At 56.0% G+C, this 18476-nt stretch overlaps 1 protein-coding gene across 1 annotated transcript in view; it reads left to right on the top strand.

Moving 5' to 3' along the window:
• Positions 1-18476, top strand: part of CDC42BPG (CDC42 binding protein kinase gamma) — a 62838-nt gene that overhangs the window by 26191 nt on the left and 18171 nt on the right. Inside the window, exons 2-19 of the mRNA XM_048857042.2 lie at positions 3795-3886; positions 4340-4423; positions 4790-4885; positions 5368-5516; positions 5689-5782; positions 6096-6296; positions 7384-7632; positions 7930-8009; positions 8591-8706; positions 9427-9548; positions 9686-9928; positions 11662-11772; positions 12284-12483; positions 13707-13800; positions 15812-15936; positions 16450-16564; positions 16811-16959; positions 17367-17455. Coding sequence (XP_048712999.2) covers positions 3795-3886; positions 4340-4423; positions 4790-4885; positions 5368-5516; positions 5689-5782; positions 6096-6296; positions 7384-7632; positions 7930-8009; positions 8591-8706; positions 9427-9548; positions 9686-9928; positions 11662-11772; positions 12284-12483; positions 13707-13800; positions 15812-15936; positions 16450-16564; positions 16811-16959; positions 17367-17455 — 2409 coding nt within the window. The remainder of the gene's footprint in view (positions 1-3794; positions 3887-4339; positions 4424-4789; positions 4886-5367; positions 5517-5688; positions 5783-6095; positions 6297-7383; positions 7633-7929; positions 8010-8590; positions 8707-9426; positions 9549-9685; positions 9929-11661; positions 11773-12283; positions 12484-13706; positions 13801-15811; positions 15937-16449; positions 16565-16810; positions 16960-17366; positions 17456-18476) is intronic.

Here is an 18476-nt window from a genome sequence, read left to right on the forward strand (position 1 = left end):
GTGCCACCCATGTCCCGCTCCCTCCCTTACTCCGATCCCGCATTCTCCCCCCACGCCAGAGGCAGAGGGCAGGCCCACATTCCTCCCCCCCGCCACCCTCGCCCACTTATTATTTGTCTGGGCGATGTCACTCGGGTGTTGGGGCGTCTCCGGGTTACACTCCATTGGGAGGCTGAGCTGAGCAGGGCTGGTGTGATGCTGGAAGCGTTAATAGGTGCCCTCGACCAGTGCTTTGCTCTGCAGACAATTGCGGAGGTGCTCGGCGCTGTGGCTGTGCAGAGGCTCAATGGGTCCCCCCGTTTCCCCTTCCGGTTTCCCGATTTGCTCCAGAATCCATCGGATTCTGGCCCGTGATGCCTCAACCATTCCCTGAAATGCTGGAAGCGATCGGCTGCGGTGCTCATAACTTGTAGCCTGGCCCACAGACCGACCCAGAAATGCTAACCGAGTGTCAGGGCCTTCGTGAGCTGGGCTGGGGTTATGGTACTGCCCCCAGGCCCCAGCCAAGAGCACGGCTCCATTATCTCATGTGCGTTATTTGGAGTATTACGGTAGATACTAACAGGCCCAGCTGAGATCAGGGCCCCATTACAGCATGTGTGTTTCTATTAAGGCCACTGTAGCACATCAGGGGTGTGCATTATTGGTACTATTACGGTAGCACCTACAGACCTCAACTGAGTTTGTCCCCCGTTACGTCATGCACGTTATTGCTAGGATTACGGTAGTGCCTGGAGGCCCCAGCTGAGCTTGGAACACTGTGATCCTGTGAGCCCAACTAGCTCGGTATCCCCCCACCCTCCCTGCTACCCCCAATCACAGCAGGGGCCCACCCAGCCTGGTATCCCCACCACCCTCCCTGCTACCCACGGTCAGACCCAGGGCCCACCCAGCCTGGTATCCCCCCCCCCAACCCTCCCTGCTACCCACGGTCAGACCCAGGGCCCATCCGTTTGGTAAGGTCTGTCACTCTGTAGCTGGGAGCCTAGGAGCTGGTGGGTGGGGGCCTGTGACCAGGCTGTGGGAGGCAGATCTGCCAGCCTGGCAGCCTGCCCTGTCTGTGTCCAGCACTGTCCCTGTGCCAGGCTCGCTGAGGGAGGAATGCAGCAATGCAGGTTCTCTCAGGCACATCCAGGTCAGACCACACCCTCCACGCTGCTTAAACTAGACGTTGTTGCCGTCACTGTGCCCAGGTGGGAAAGAAAAGTGTGAAGACCCAAGACTCCTTCTGGCTCCTGCAGTAGCTGAGGATGGCATCCGGGAGTCCCGACTCTCAGCCTACCTGCTTTAACCCACTAGACTCCACTCCCCCCTCCCACAGCTGGGATAGAACCCAGGAGTCCTGGCTCCCAGCTCCCCTGATCCAATCACAAGACCCCACTCTCCTGTCAAAGCAAGGATCATGAGTTTTGGTTTGTTGTTGTAGGGTTGCCTGCAGTGGTCTGTGCACACCCAGAGATTTCCCATCTGGCCACTGTTGGGTGTCCCACGTCTGCAATGAGTTTGGCGGGTCTCAGCTGTGTTCCTCGTGATACCGGTGCTCTCCTGAAACTGGCACTCGCTTCTCTCCTCACCCTCAGTCTCCGTGGCGAGAGTGGGGGCTGAAATGACCTCAGAGTCAGACACTCTCTCGCCACTTCAGGCGAACTATCTCAGTCCCTGTCCTGGGCCGAGGGGGCATGGCATGATGGGGCATGCCCTGATCACACTGTGCCTTGGGATGCTGCAGAGAGGCGGGGGAAGGGGCACCTGAGGCAGGTGAACAAGTTGGTGCGTAGCAACCACAAGTGCCTAATTGGAGACAATCTTGAAAAGTTGCAACATCGTAAATCGCTTTTGCGTTGTGCTTGCTGCTGTGAGCAGGCAGGGAGCCTGGACTCCTGGGTTCTGTGCCTGGCTCTGGAAGGGGTGTGGGTCTAGGGGTTAGAGCAGGAGGCGCTGGGAGTCAGGACTCCTGGGTTCTATTCCCGGATCTGGGAGGGGAGTAGGGTCTGATGACTGGTGGGAGGGTGATTTATACAGCCCTGCCTGCAGGCCCAGCGTTTAATGCACATCTGCAGACCCCCTCCCTGGGCCATGCAGGAACAGCACCGGACCAGCGTGTCCACGGAGGCTCCGGCCAGGCTGCTACTCGCCAGTTAACTTCTTTGCTGCTCCGTGCAGTCGCTAGGAGTGGGTGGCAGGCTTATGAGCCGGTGCCGGAATCCTAAACTCAGCAAGTCTCTTGCGGCTTCAATCCAGTCCCCGGCTGGGCCATCTAGGTGCCTCCCCCGTTGCCCAACATCTTGCAAAATGCCTTTGCTCTGTGGAAGGAATAATCGGGCTTCAAAACGCCTGCCAGAAGCCAGTTAGCAGGGCCCATGTAATGCCTCTTCCCTGGGGATTATCCTGTTTTGTTTATATCATCGTATATAGTCCATCGAGGCCATGGCTAGGAAAGTTGTGGGGTCTAGTGGACAGGGCACTGGAGAGGGAGTCAGGACTCCTGGGTTCTAGTCCTGGCTCTGGGAGGGGAGTGTGGTCTAGTGGGTTACAGCCTGGGGATGGGTGTCAGGCCTCCCGGGGTACACCTGCACAGCAATCTGAAGCCCGTAGCCGGGAGTCTCAAAGCCCAGGTCTGCTCACTCGGGCTCGCGCCATGGCGCTAAAACTAGCCGTGCTGGTGCTGTGAAGCGATAGAGGCGGGCGGGCTGAGATGTGCTGCTGCAGGTTGCTGCTAGGGTGACCAGACAGCAAGTGTGAAAAATTGGGATGGGGGTGGGGGGAATAGGCGCCGATATAGGACACACCCCCAAATAGTGGGACTGTCCCTATAAAATCGGGACAGCTGGTCCCCGTAGTTGCTGCTGGCTGCAGGCAAACCCCTAGAGTCTGGTCCCAGCTCCGCCACAGACGGGCTGTGTGACCTTGGGCAAGTCCCTTCCCCTCTCAGGGCCTTTGTTTCTATTGCCACCCATGTCTGTCTTGGCTGTAAGAGCTTTGGGGCAGGGACTGTCCCGCACTGTTGGGTCTGTGCAGCACCTGGCGCAATGTGGCCCCGTTGAGCCAGGCGCTGCACAGACCCCGACCAAGATCAGGGCCCCATTGAGCCAGGCGCTGCACAGACCCCGACCGAGATCAAGGGCCTGCATCATGCCAGGTGCCGCACAGGTTGTAACTGAGATTGGGCCCCCATTGTGATGAAGGCTGTACAGACTCTGACCCCCATTGTTCTGGGTGCTGCTGCACAGACCCTGACTGAGATCAGGGCCCCCACTCTGCCAGGCGCTGCACAGACACATGAGAGAAAGTCCCTGCCCAAAGAGCTCACAGTCTAACTAGACAAAGGAAGGCTTGTTTGCCACATTTTACAGGTTCAGGAGCTGAGTCCCAGAGAGCCAAATCTCCAACTGATGGAGATGGACACGGCTCCACTGGTCAGTGAAGTCACAACCATTTACACCAGCTGAGGATCAGTGCAGAGCGATTCATTGACTTGCCAAGGCACATGGGGAGTCAATGCTGGAGCTGGAATTAGCCTCAGCCTAGTGCCTTAGCCACAATGCCAGCTTTCCTCTTTCAGATTGTTGATACACCCAAGAGGCCTGACTTGCAGACACCCCTACCCCCACCCCCACGCTCTAACCCACTAGAACCCACTCCCCTCCCAGAGTCAGGGATAGAACCCTGGAGGCCTGACTCCCATTCCTATTCCTGGGTTCAAGCCACTAGCCCACCCCTCTGTCTCCAGGCAGTTCCCCTCATTTGCAAAGCCCCTGGGTAGCTGAGGTCTCTCTGTGTGTCTCCCTGCCCAGCCACCCCGTTCGTCACCAAGGTGAAGGAGATGTGCCTGCGCCGGGAGGACTTTGAGATTCTGAAGGTCATCGGGCGAGGGGCCTTTGGCGAGGTGAGCGCTGCCAGCCATCCCTGCTTGGACTCACGAGGGGCTAGTGGTCCTCAGTTTTGGCCATAGTCACGGGTGCAGTGCGGGGCACAGTACCACCTGCTGCCCCTGCTGTGTCCTGCTAAATGCAGTATCACCTTTTGTCACTGGGTGGGGCTGACCTATTGGAGACCTGCAGGGTGCAATACCATCTCCTGTCACAAGGTGGTGCTGGAGCTCTTGCTGGGTGCAGTACTGCCTACTGTCACTGGGAGGCTGGGGAGGTCCTGGGGCAGGTTGGCTGCAGGTAGCAGAGGGAAGACCAGGGAGTGGGGCTGTAGCAGGTTATTCCCACAGGGAGAGAGGGTAGGGCTCCATGCAGGCATGGTCCCTCCTTGCTGCCCCTGCAGCTATTTTGGGGCCAATGCAGACTGGCTCCTGGAGGTCCCCTCTCTGATCCCATGCTCTGGCCACCAGGTGGCAGTGGTGAGGCTGCGGAACAGCGAGAAGGTTTATGCCATGAAGATACTGCACAAGTGGGAGATGCTGAAGAGAGCGGAGGTACCTAACCCTAATCCTGCCCCCAGATTCCCCCCCCCGCACGCTCACTACCCATGGTCCCCTCCCTCCCATCCCACAGATTCCCTGCCTTGTGGCAGTGAACAATGGCAGGTATCCCATTTTCAGGCTGGATGGGCCCATGGGTCTGATCTGAAATGGCAGGGGATTGGGGAGGGATACCGGTATGGATGGGCCCATGGGTCTGTCCAGAACAGAAGTGGGTGGGGGGAGACTGCGCTGGATGGGCCCTTTGCCCCAGTGCTGCAGCACTTTCTGCAGTGGCCTTGCTATGACAGAGCCCTGCAACCTCCCTGCCCTGGGGTGCATCCCCTGAGGCCTCACCATCTCCCTGCAATCCCCTTGCAGACAGCCTGCTTCCGGGAGGAGAGGGACGTACTGGTGAAAGGGGACAGGCAGTGGATCACTGCCCTGCACTACGCCTTCCAGGATGAGCAGTACCTGGTAAGACTCTCCTCTGGGGGGGGCCGCTGAATTGCAAGGGGATCCTTGGTCCCTCAAGCACCATCTCCTTGCTCCCATGGACCAGGAGACCCTTTCCTGGTGGAAGCGGCTGCACAGGCCTGGGTTAAATCCTGCTCTGGCTGCATCCAGAGGAAAATGTTAGGAGGTATGCATCTGGTTGCCAGCAGGTGGCGCTGTGGGAGCTGGGCATTGCCAACAGGGTGTGTGTAGGGCAGGCTGGGCATTGCCAGCAGATGGCGCTGTGTGGGTGGCTGGCATTGCTGGAGGAGCTGCAGGTGCTGGGTATTCCCAGCAGATGGCGCTGTAGGGCTGCATTGTTTGCAGCTGCCGTGAGTTATTTTGCAGGTCCTGCAAGGCTCATTACAGGTGACTGGCACAGCCTCCAGGGAGGGGATTCCCCCCCCCCCTCCGCACACACACACATACATCCCCCCAACTAATGCTGCCCCCCCTGTCTGCAGTATCTAGTGATGGATTACTACGTGGGTGGGGATCTGCTGACCTTGCTGAGCAAGTTCGAGGACCGGCTGCCCGAGGACATGGCCTGCTTCTACCTGGCTGAGATGGTCCTGGCCATTCACTCCATCCACCAGCTGCAATACGTGCACAGGTACGGCCTGGCTCCCAGACCCCCCGGCTCTAACCCGTCGGACCCCACTCCCCGCCTAGGGCTGGGATAGGACCCAGGAGTCCTGGCTCCCAGCCCCCTGCTGTAATCATATAGTCCTGTTTACTTTATCAGTAGCTGGTCCCTCTCTGCCTTCTCCCCTCTCTCCCCACAGGGACATTAAGCCAGATAATGTCCTGATTGACATGAATGGACACATCCGCTTGGCTGACTTTGGCTCCTGTCTTCGACTGCGACCAGATGGGACGGTGAGAGGCACAAGCTGCCGCAGGCACTGAATGTGTGATGCCTGCAGAGCAGGAACCTCCACAGACCCAGGCCTGGGTCAGCCCCTACAGCCTATTTCCCCTTTGTGGAGTGGGATCAGCCCCTACTGCCTATTGCCCAGGACTCCGATCAGTCTAGGGTTACAGTTCCTGGGCAATGGGGCTCCTGGCCCTTCCCTTGTGGAACTGGGGGTGGATTGACCAGCTCCTGTGTGCTCCGGGATGGGGATCCCATGGGATGTGGGCTGCCATGGCTGCACATGGAGATAGACACCCTGTCTCCCCTCCTGGCCAGGTGGAGTCTGCAGTGGCAGTGGGGACCCCTGACTACATCTCCCCTGAGATCCTGCAGGCCATGGAGGACGGGAAGGGGAAGTACGGCCCTGAGTGCGACTGGTGGTCCCTGGGCGTCTGCATGTATGAACTGCTCTTCGGGGAGACACCCTTCTATGCTGAGTCCCTGGTGGAGACCTATGGCAAGATCATGGACCATGAGGTGAGCCTGGCAGGGCAGAGTGCCCCGGCCAGGCCTCCCGGAGCCTGCCGAGAGGGCCTTGAAACAGGGGGTGTATGGTGCAGGCTTTGCTGCAAAGGGGTGGATGCTTGGGAGAGTCTGAGAGGAGGTAGGGTGGTGAGGGGTGTTGGAGAATCCGTGTGTAGATGGGGAGGGATGGATGAGGAGTGGGGATGAATAGATGGGTAGATTAATATGGGTTGATATCTGGATGGATGGATGGATGGATGGATGAAAGAATATGGTTGGATGGATTGGTAGGTGAAGATGGATAGATGAATATGGGTAGGTGGATGGATGGATGGATAGATTAATATGGTAAGGTGGATGGATGGGGCATGGTGATGGATAGATGAATATGGATAGATGGATGGATGAAGATGGATAGATGAATATGGGTGGGTGGATGGGGATGGGTGGATGCGATTGGGGATGGATAGATGAATATGGGTGGATAGGTAGGTGGGTGGATGGATGGATGGATGGATGGGGAATGGGGATGGACAGATAAGTAGATGAATATGGGCAGATAGGTGGATGGATAGGGATGGAGTTGGGGATGGCTGGGTGGATGGATAGATAGATGAACATGGCTGGCTGGGTGAATGGATGCGTGTGTGGATGGGGATGGGTAGATGGGAAGGGACGGCTGGAGGAAGGGAGGAATGGATGGGTAGATGAGGGTGGGTGAGTAGATGGAGTGGAGGGAAGGAGAGGGATGTTTGCTTGAATGGAATGGAGGAAGGATGGGTACAAGGGAATGAAAGGGGGTGTATGGTGATAACTGGGTGGGTAGAGGGGGATAAATACGAATACATCTGCATGTATTTGAATAAATTGTGCATACAGGAGACTGATTTGTGTGGTCATTTCAATCAATTTTGTGTGTATTCATGTTAATTTGCATACACTGGGATTATTTGGCATGTGTGCTGATAGCTCTGTCCGGAGGTGCAGAGAACGTGATGGGCAAAGGGACAACGAGCTAGGAAGCCAGCTAGGAACTCCAGCCTGACTCCCCCCATCAATCCCTCTGCACTGAGCCCCTTTGGCTTGTGTCCCCCTACAGGACCACCTGCAGTTCCCCACAGACATCACGGACGTGTCGGAGCCAGCCAAGGACCTGATCCGGGGGCTGCTGTGCCACCAGGAGCTGCGACTGGGGCAGAACGGCATTGAGGACTTCAAGCGGCACCCCTTCTTTGAAGGCATCGACTGGGACAACATCCGAGCCAGCACGCCCCCCTACGTGCCTGAGGTCAACAGCCCCGCAGACACCTCCAACTTTGACGTGGACGACGACACACTCAAGGAGTTGGTGAGTGCAGCGCTAGGGGGCGCTGTGCTGCACGGAGGGGGCGGTGGTCTCGGTACGGGGTGCTTTGCTCTCACAGTCGGTGCTGGTCCCAGTGCTATGCTATGGGATGCTGTGCTGCTGACAGGGCCTACTTTCCTCTAAGGCTGTAGAACTGAGGTCCTGGCCACACAGAGTCATTGAGGTTCCTCAGATGCTGTGTAAACAGCCCCTGCGTGCCCCGGCCCAGGAGTGGGGGTGTATCCGCGCTGGCTGCCATGATCTCTTTGTGATGTGTGTCGTCCCTCTCTGATCTCCCAGGAGACACTGCCCCCTGTTTCTCACAGTGCGTTCACTGGCCACCATCTTCCCTTTGTGGGGTTCACCTTCACCTCTGGCTGGTAAGTACGAGCCCCTGGCAGGGACACCCAGTCCCTCTCCACAGCTGTTCCCCTGGGGGCCAGAGAGGCCAGCGTTGTTATCACTTCAATGCACATCCATGATCCCCCCGCCCTGGCTTAGACCCATGGGCCCATCTCACCTGTCTCTGACACCCTGGATCAAACCAATGGGCCCATCCAGCCCAGCTTGCCCCCTCTGGGCCGCCCCAGGTCAGACCCATGGGCCCCCTTTCCTGCCACCCCAGATCAAACCCATAGGTCCATCCAGCCCAGCATGCTCCCCTCCCTGCCACCCCAGGTCAGAGCCATGGGACCCCCTCCCTGCTGCACTGAGCCCATTCAGCCTGGTATCCCCTCATGGGCCACGTGTGAACTCGGTGCCCTCTGGCCAGGATTGAACTCATCACCTCGAGATCTAGAGACACGAGACTCTAGGGGTCAGGCTGAAGGACCACCCAGTCTGGGGATGCCGAGGCTTCTGCCACTTGTTGCAGCCACCAGGGGGCGACAAAGAGCCACATCCTGGGCTAAGCTGACCAAGCGGGATGCTCACGCATGCTCCCCCTCACCGTGTCCTGCAGCCCCGTCTCTGAGCAGAAGCCCCCATCCCCTTCCACATCCCCTGCCGTGGCCCGGCTGGAGAAGAAGATCCGGAACCTGGAGCAGGAGAAGATGGAGCTGGCCCGGAAACTTCAAGGTGAGGCAGGTGGTGCTTGGAGGGTTAAATCCCAAAGATCTGCCCTGTCTAGCAGCTTAGATGCCCCCCTCTTGCACCCTTATCCCTGTAGTCTCTGCACACCTGGTCATGGATGTATCTGCATCATCATCATCTGGCAGAGGAAGTGACACTGAGTCTGGGAACAGAACCAGGGTGGAGCCCTGCCTGCCAACCTCCTGCCCTAACCCACTAGACCACTGACCCTCCCAGAGCTAGGGATAGACCTCAGGAGTCCTGACTCTCAGCCCTCTGCTCTAACCACTGCACCCCTCTCCCCTCCTAGAGCTGGGGAGAGAACCCAGCAGCTGTTTACGAGGGATGCCCCAGGAGAGAGCTTGGGGCCATCCCTCTCCTTCCTGCTCAGTCCCTTTCGTCCAGTTTTGGGGGCTGACCCATTTTGGTTCCACCTAACATTTCCCCATGCAGACAAGCTGCCCAGATTTCCCCACCCCCCCTCGAGTTTCCAAAGCCCCAGCCAAGGACTCAGAAATTGGGAGCTTGAAGAGAGAAACAGAGATGTGTAGAAAGTTGACAGGCAGGTACTGATGCCTGAGGGATAGGGGGTGTGGATCAGCTGGGCCATTGATCTTATCTGGGATCTGATCTGGGGTAGTGGGGTGGTGGGAGAGGAGACCAGACTGGTTGGGCCCATGGGTCTGATTAGAGGTAAGTAAATTCCCTGGTGTCTCTAATGCTCAGAGAGCCAGTCGGAAGCCGAAGACACGATAAAGCAGCGGCTGGAGGGGGAGGCGTCTGGGCAGGTGAAAATCCTGGAGAAGCAACTGAAATCGCTCAGACAGGAGAGGGACGAGGCCCGTAAGGTGAGATGCTCCCAGGAGTCCTGCTACTGCCCCTTCCACCTGTACAGAATAACTGGGATCCCTGGCCCGGCACTGAGATGCAGCCACCTCTGTGATGGAGCACAGCAGCCGGTTTAACGGTGATTGTACCCCCACAGGAACTGTCGGAGGCCCAGGAGCTGCTGAAGGCCCAGGGCCAGGAGCTGCAGGAGCTCCTGGCCAGGCAGAAGCAAACGGCAGAGGAGCTGCGCTGCGCTGAGGCCAAGTGCGGGGACCTGCAGGCCCAGCTACTCCGGCATGTGCGCCAGCTGCGGGAACGGCAGGAGGAGACCGAGGCAGCTGCCCGGCGTGTGGACGGCCTGCGCAAGGAGCTGGCACGGGTGGAAAGTGGGCGCAAGGAGGTAACCGGGCAGCGCCCACCCCTTCCTGGATGCACCAAGCATGGGACCCCTCCTAGTGAGGACCTTGCACGCATGCATCACCAGGTCATGTCCCTCCCTGCTGTGTGCATGAGATGCCCCCTGGTGGTTTGCATTGTGCCGCACCAGCCTCACCCTCCCTGTGCTACGAATGGGACTTCACCTGGTGGCTCCTTGCACCCAGGCATCATACAGCACCAACTGCACACCCCCCCCGACACCCTCTGCTGGCAGCCTGTCATCTGTGCATGATGCTGAGCCACATGCCTCTTGTGCTGAATGCACAGTGCCCCCTGCTGGCCAGCACTGACTGTGTTCCCCAGCTGGCAGCTAGGGGACCGGGCAGGGGTTAAATTCCAGTTTCATAGATTCATAGATATTAAGGTCAGAAGGGACCATTATGATCATCTAGTCCGACCTCCTGCACAACGCAGGCCACAGAATCTCACCCACCCATTCCTGCGACAAACCTCTCACCTATGTCTGAGCTATTGAAGTCCTCAAATCGTGGTTTAAAGACTTCATGGAGCAGAGAATCCTGCAGCAAGTGACCCGTGCCCCATGCTACAGAGGAAGGCGAAAAACCTCCAGGGCCTCTTCCAATCTGCCCTGGAGGAAAATTCCTTCCCGACCCCAAATATGGCGATCAGCTAAACCCTGAGCATATGGGCAAGATTCACCAGCCAGATATTATAGAAAATTCTTTCCTGGGTAACTCAGATCCCACCCCATCTAACATCCCATCACAGGCCATTAGGCCTATTTACCATGAATATTTAAAGATCAATTAATTACCAAAATCATGTTATCCCATCATACCATCTTCTCCATAAACTTATTGAGTTTAATCTTAAAGCCAGATAGATCTAGTTATCTGGCAATCAGTGACAGCTAAGCATAGTTAAACTGGATGCCTTTAAGAACAGGCCGGAAGGGGGGGGGGGAAGCTGCAAGGCAGAGCTGTGTTGGGGTAGGAGGATACTGGGGCTGCTCTGTGCCCGGTTAGGGGTGCACCTGAAAAGTAAAAATAATCCCTCCCATCAGAAGGACTTTGCTGCTGAGTGTCCCCCAGTAATCCTGGTTCCCCTGTGCTGTCTTTGAGGCTCTCTGGGTAGTGTGGAGGATGTGGGAGCAGAATCCAGCCCCCTTGTGAGTTGCCTTAGGTCAGGAGGGACTGGCACCCCTGGGGGTGACCCCAAACAGAGAGGGGGTGTAAAAGGTTTAGAATAGGGTCCCTGCTGCCTTTGGGCCTGACTCCTGTGTGCATGCCTGGGGCAGGGGCACAAGCAGGGAGTGTTTGGCTTCCCCTCCTTGTCCTGGGTTGAGCCCCTTCTGCTGGGACTCAGTCTCTGGGCCCTGTCCTCCCCTGTCTCTCACCTCACGCTGGGTAGTTAGTCCTGGGTCTGCTGAGTCCTGCAAACCTACATCACTGGGGGCTGGCAGTGCGGGGGATGACCTGGGAGTGGGCTAGGATCCATACCCCAACCCTCAGCCAGGCATCTCACACTCTGGGGCTGGGTCAGAGCCAGGGGGCCCCAGAGGGGAATGGCCCCATGTCTTGTTTCCCAATCCCCTGAACCAGCCATTTCTCCTCCCCTGGGTCTGACTCCCGGGGAAGGGCCCAGGGCCCCCAGCGCCCTCGCCTCAGGCCCATTGTTCTCCCAGCCCTGGGGCTGTGGGGGTGCTCAAGGCTGATGGCCCTCCCACCCCCACAGCTGGAGTCTCGGGTCAAAGGTCTCTCCAGCGAAGTGTCCAAGCAGCAGAAGCTGAAGGAGAGAAGTGAGCAGCAGGCGAGGAAGATGAGGCAGGAGCTGGAGGGGCTGAAGGTGAGGGGGAAGGGGGCTGGGTACGTGGGGAGTAATGCACCAGTGCCCCTCGCACAGGTAGGCAGTCAGAGAGTGCAGCCTCCAGAGCATTCCCCTCCCCTGCCCAGCAGGGGCCTGGGGGCAGGGGGCAGTGAGCGCACGCGGGCCCCTTGACTGGTCAGTGGGGACCCCTGCGGGGGCAATTGGTGAGCACATGAGAGCCCCTTGCCCGGTCAGTGGGAGTCCCTGTGGGGGTGGTTGGCGGATGCATGACGGCCTCTTACCCAGTCAGTGGGGCCCCTGGGGGGGGCAGTTGGTGGGTGCACGAGGGCTCCTTACCTGGTCAGTGGGATCACTCGGGGGGGGGGGGGGGCATTTGCCCGGTCAATGGGGGTCCCTGCAGGGAGCATTAGGGTCCCTTGCAGGATTAGGCATCAGCACTCCTCTTTGACCAGTTACTGATACTGCATAAGCGCCCCCCATGGTAATGGAGAAGTGGGTGCCTGTGGTTGAACTCTCCTGCCCCCTGCAGGCGAAGCATGGCACAGCCTCTCTGGACCCTGCCGGCCCCAACCACACCAAGGACCCCACGCTCCCGCGAGGGGACCTGCAGCCCAAGGGGGAGCAGAGGAGCCTTCATGAGCCACTGCAGCAGAGGGAGAGCCAGCAGTGGACTCCACAGGCTGAGCTTGCCCCGCTGCAGGGAAAACTGGAGAAAGCCAGGAAGGAGAGGTGAGTGGGGAGGGGTGATTTGAACCCAGAGCCCTCTCCTGTGCTCAGCATCCCCACTGGTCATGGGCAGGGAGGGGACTTATTTTTTTTCTGGGGAAAGAGAGGGAGATGGAAGGTGGATTTTTCCTGTGAGAAAATTCCTCTTTTTTTATTTGGAAACATTTTTCCCGGAAAGATTTTTTTGGAGTTTTTCTTCGTTTTCCTATTTCCTTTTTCCTCCCTCTTCTCTTGCCCTCTTTCGTTTCATTTCTCCACTTCTGTCACAGACCTGGACACCCTGTTTTTTCCAATAATGATTTATTTTTGCACCCTAGGAATTTTTTCCCTTTTCCCTGCTCTGTCACATTTCAGAAATTTGGGACGTTTCCAATAGTGAGAGTGAGGGGGAAGAACTATTTATTCAATTCCATTCAGTGGTTAAAAGGAAGGGAAAGGGTAAAATTGTTAACTTGAAGAAAAAATTCCAAAAAAAAAAAAATCCACATTTTTAAACTCCGATAAATGGCCATTTTTAACAGGGGAGGAGTTGGGAAAGAAATATCCTTCAGACACAGTTGCTGTTGTGTGACCAACTGGTTACAGCCCCAGAATGGGTTCTGTTCTCGGTTCTGCCACTGGCCTGTTGGGTGACCTGGAGCAAGTCAGTGCCTCTCTCTGTGCCTCAGTTTCCCCATCCGTAAAATGGGGATAATGCCATGGCCCAGATTTTTAAAGCCGTGGCTCTCAACCTTTCTAGACTCATGTACCCTTTTCAGGAGTCTGATTTGTCTCTCATACCCCCAAATTTCACCTCACTTAAAAACTACTTGCTTACAAAACCAGAGGTAAAAATACAGACGTGTCCCAGCACACTGTTACTGAGAAATTGCTCACTCTCTCATTTGTACCATATAATTATAAAATAAATCCAGTGGAATATAAACATTGTACTTACCTTTCAGTGGATAGTATATAGAGCAGTATAAACAAGTCATTCTCTCTATGAAATTTTAGTTTGTACTGACTTCGCTAGTACTTTTTGTGGAGCCTGCTGTAAAACTAGGTAACTGTCTCGATGAGTTGATGTACCCCCTGGAAGACCTCGGCGTACCGCTGGTTGAGAAGCACTGTTGTAAAGCACCTTGAGAGCTACAGGTGGAAAGCGTTGGATAAAAGCTAGGGATTAATACTATTATTCCTGTTAGTCATGGCTCTGATGTTCTTTTCCAACCCCTGGGCTCTAGTTTAAGGGAACACGAGGAGCTGACGGATCAGAACGAACGGGAGAGGACTTGGCTGCAGGAAAAGAACAGTAAATTCGCCCAGGAAAAGGAGAGGGTAAGAGGAATATGAATCTCTCCATTTCTCCAAGGTGGGCTTGATTTGGATCTTCCAGAGTTCATGGGGCTCAGCCTCTTGCAATCTGGTTGCTGCTGGGTTGCATGGCTGATGTGCTGCGGACTGTACTCCGGCTGCTGTCCCTGGGTAGCTGCAGTGGCTGCATCACTGAAAGCTGCAGTACCGCCTGCTGCCACAGGGGGCATCTCCTGATGGGAGAGTGCTGCGGTCTGCCTGGCTCCAGCCAAAGGGATTGCATGTGGGCTGCAGGTAGCAGAGGGAGGGGTCCTGGAGCAGGGAATGCAGACTGCAGTGGGGCTATTGGATCTTAGCCCCCAGAGGCAGAGAACAGGGTCTCTGGAGCCCCTGCAGCATGCGGGAGGAGGCACAGAGCCCTATCCCTAGCTGGTACCTGAGGGCCGGTCTGTCTCATCTCATTGCAACCCCGCAAGCTCTGCCCTGCTCTCAGAGCTGTACATGAGCAGCTGTTTGCAATTGTCCCCCACAACTTGAATTGGCCCTGAAAAGCCCAGGAACGATTCTGCATGGAGCACCCTCTTCTGGCACTTTAAATAGCTGCTGTATGTATACAGAGCTCTCCTACGTACAGCACACTCTCGAGATGCTCCTTAGCTGGCTGTATACAGATCTCGCCCATGTGTTACAGGCGACCACCAGCTCTGCTGTAGTTAAGGTTGAGACACTCTTTCTGTTTAAAGGTCAACTCTATCAGGTGCTGTAAAATTCACATGCTTAATTGGATTGTCTTGAAATTTGGTTTGCCTCATGGGGGAACAGGGTGGGGTTAGTGAGCCAAATTTGGGGGCATTCAAACAAGAGGTTCCTGAGATACAGCCCCCCAACCCTCCAGCATTTCTTAACGCTGATACATTTCTACCAACTTTGATTGCGCAGATCTGGGGCTCGAACTGTGGGTCTGATCGTCTCAAACACTTGCCATTTATCCCTGCTAGTGCATGGCATTGGCACCCACTGCTTTTTGGGGGAAGCAATATTGAAAATGTTATTCAGAAAAGAGTTAAGCTGTCTGGCTAGAGGCATGTGCTGGATGCATTGCAACGTACATGTGCAGACAGAGCAGCCAAGAGGATTTTGAGTCATTCACTATTCATATGACCTGGATGGCCCAAGGGGACATGCTGTGGGCACTGAACCTGAGCGTACACCTAGGCAATGAGCATTTAAAACCTGCTCTGTGGAGAAGTCAGAGAAAGATCTGCCAGCATGTTGATCCAATCCGCCTCCATCCGAGGAAGGGGGAGCAGGCCGCGGTTATTTGGGGGAAATGGAATTTGAGAACAGCAGATAATTCGGAAGATGCATGTAGCTTAATTCTGGGTGTTAATTCAGAGGTTTGAGTTTTGCTCAATTTGATGTTCTGAAGCACCACAAGATCAGCCGTAACTCTGCATTAGCCAAGTTTGTGGTCAGTGAATAGAGCACGCTCGGGACACGAGGCGATAGTTACATGTGGACAGACCTTGCTCTCATGGTACCATGAGTTAAAAGAATAGGAGGGATTTGAGGGGACGGGGGAGGTAGAGCTGGCCGAACTTTTTCCATCAAAACTTTTTTTCAGTGAAAAATGCAGATTCGGGCAGATGGAAACATTTTGTAAATTTGGGTCGACTTCAGCAAATTGTTTTTGTTGAAATCGAACAAATCAAAAGCTCCAAAACTTGGAGCATGTTGACTTGTTGATGTGAACTGAATTCTCATTTGAAATTACCTTTAATTTTATTTAAAATAACATTTAAAGGGTGGGGGGGACTCAAAAATGACACATTTCAATTGACCTGAAAAAAAACTTTATGGACTTCCTGATTCGTCGAAAATTCCAAAAAAACCTTTGTTTTGGGTCGACTTGATACAAATTTTTTCCTGATATTTTGGAACTGCAAGGAAATGAAAGCCCATTCTCGCCCAGCTCTAGCTGCAGGGTCCTTCCTCCCAAGGTCCCTGAGGCATTGTCTTCCTCTCCTGTTTGCAGCTCCTAGGCCAGGTGGATAAGCTAAATATGGCCAACAGGCAGCTGGAGCAGGAGCTGCGCTCACTGGAGGACCGGAGAGAAACAATCACTAACTGGGAGGCCCAGATCTCTGACATCCTGAAGTGGTATGAGCCCCTCATGATGAGCCAGATGGTGCAGGGATTAGTGCCCCAAGCAGGGTTCGCTGTAGGGTTGGGTGAGAGTACACAAGGGTTACCCTGCTCTTAGAATGAGACAGCATCCGATGGTACCAGGGAACAAGGGTACAGCCTGGGAGTCAGGACTCTAGGTTCTGTTCCTGGCTCTGGGAGGAGAGTTGGGTCTAGTGGTTAGAGCAGGGGGCCGGGCTGGGAGTCAGGACTCCTGGGTTCTATCCCAAGCTCTGGGAGAGGAGTGAGGTCTAGTTGTTTGAACAGGGAGGGTTCGGAAACAGAACACAGCTGTGTTGCTGGCTGTGTGACTTGCTCCAGATCACTTACCCCCCTCACTTGGTTGACATGAACATGCTAGGCTGGGGTCTCCTTTCCCTGGGACTGGGGAATAGATTGCAGGGGCAGATGCTGCTGCCTTGGTCCCACTTGGGCTGGTTTAGCTGGCTCCTGGCAGGGCTTTCTCCTGACTCTCTCTCCCTCCCCTAGGGTCAGTGATGAGAAGGAGTCCAGGGGCTATCTCCAGGCTCTGGCCACTCGCATGACCGAGGAGCTGGAATCCCTGAAACACATCAGCACACAAACGTCAGGTGCCCGGACCCCGGTACGAGCTCAGCGGGGTTGCATGTGTCTGGTGGGGCTGGATTGGAGCCAGCACCCCCACCCCTGAGAGGGGAAAGGCCCCATATCCCATTCCCCAACCCTCTGAGCCAGCCAGTGCCCTGCCCTGGTGCTGAGATTGGAGCTGGGACCCCCTAGGGGGAAGGTTGGGGGTCCCATTCCCTGTGATCCAGGCAGCCCGGGAGTTTCCCTGCTCCTAGCTCAGCTCTTCCTCTCTCCAAATGTGAAGGACAATCACTGGAAGGCCAGGCGCCTGCAGAAGATGGAGGCCTCGGCCAAGCTGGAGCTGCAGTCAGCACTGGAAGCTGAGATCCGGGCCAAGCAGGGTGTCCAGGAGGAGCTGACTGAGATGAAGGCTGCACACCTGGCCACCGAGCGGTGAGGCGGGTGGGGAGCTGATACTTGTTAGCTGGGGAAAGGGTGGGAGCTCCATGCCTTGGGACACTTGCCAGACAGCTGGGGGACTGCCGGTGGCTGAACTGGGACTAGAACCCAGGAGTCCTGGCTCCCAGGCCCCTTGCTCTAAGCACCAGATTCCACTCCCTCCTGGAGGTAGGGATAGGACAGAGGAGCCCACAGACCCCTGATACAATGGCTAGACAATGCTGCTGCTTCAACAGTTTTCGCCCCGAGATGTTCGTCAGGGTAGAATCTGTTTGGGGAGGGACTGGCGCCTCTGCCATCAGCTGCGTGCGTGCAGCATTGTGCTATCCTTGCCCCGGCCCCGTGGCACCTTTGGAGCAATAAAGACAAGGGTTTCCCTTGTTGTTTGGCTATTTGACAAGGAAATTGCAAGAAGCCGAGGTGCAGAACCGGGCCCTGCAGCTGGAGCTGGAGAAGCTGAAGGAGGAGCTGAAGGTCATGTCTGTGGAGGGTAAGGCCCCAGAACGTCCAGCCTGGTTGAGTACACATGCAGGATGGCTGCTTTGTGGTTACCACTCTAGCCTGGGTTGCCCAAACGAGATCAGGGACACCCCACCATGCCAGGGGCTGCATGCATCCCCCCCCCACCCCCAGCGATTGAGATTGGGGAGCTGTCCTTGGTACTGCTCAGGCCCACCCTTGAATGAGGTTGGAGGCTCACCCGTTATGCCAGGCACTGCACGGGCCTCCCTGACCAAGACTGGGGGACCCAGTTGTGCCAGGTGCTACACAGACTGTGACCGAGGTCAGGGGCCACTGATGTGCCAGGCACAAAACAGACCCATGGTAAGAGAGTCCCTGTCCCCAAGAGCTCCAGGCCTAAACAAAGGGTGGGCGGGGCAGCGGAGGGGCAGAGAGGAGAAGGGATTCTCCTGAGGTCACTGGCAGAGCCAGGAATAAAACCCAGGTGTCCTGCACCCTCCTCACTAGCTCCTCTCACTGCTCGGCCATGGCTTGACCTTGGGCAAGTCACAGAGTCACTCTGGCCTCAGCTTCCCCACCTGTAAAGTGGGGAGAAGCCATCTTTTGTCTGTCCCGGCTGTCGGCTCTGGGGGACTGAGACTCTCGCTGTGTGTGCAACAACTGGTGGGGGGCATTGTGGTGGCTCAACTGGGAGGGCCTGTGTGGGGCCCCACCCCGATCTCATTTGGGGTCTATAGATGCTATTGTAATAATTCAGTGCTGGTGGAACACACTTAGAAGTGAAAACTCCTAGTTCCCAGCCCTAACCAGCACGTCATGTTCTCATTGACAAATGCAGTAGTTCTGTGAACTGGCTACTGTGTGTGTGTCTGTGTGTCTATGTGCCATTTCCCTCTGCTGGATGCAACGAGAACTTCTCCACCATGTGTCAAATCACCTGTACTGCTAGCAGGTAATGGGGGATTCTCCTTTAGCGCAAATAGGTATGGTCTGGACTTTTGGGAGGGTGGACCTGGGGTCCACTCTGGACCATAGACAGGTTGCTGCTG

The sequence above is a fragment of the Caretta caretta genome, chromosome 7, assembly GCF_965140235.1.
Source record: "Caretta caretta isolate rCarCar2 chromosome 7, rCarCar1.hap1, whole genome shotgun sequence".
Taxonomy (NCBI): domain Eukaryota; kingdom Metazoa; phylum Chordata; order Testudines; family Cheloniidae; genus Caretta; species Caretta caretta.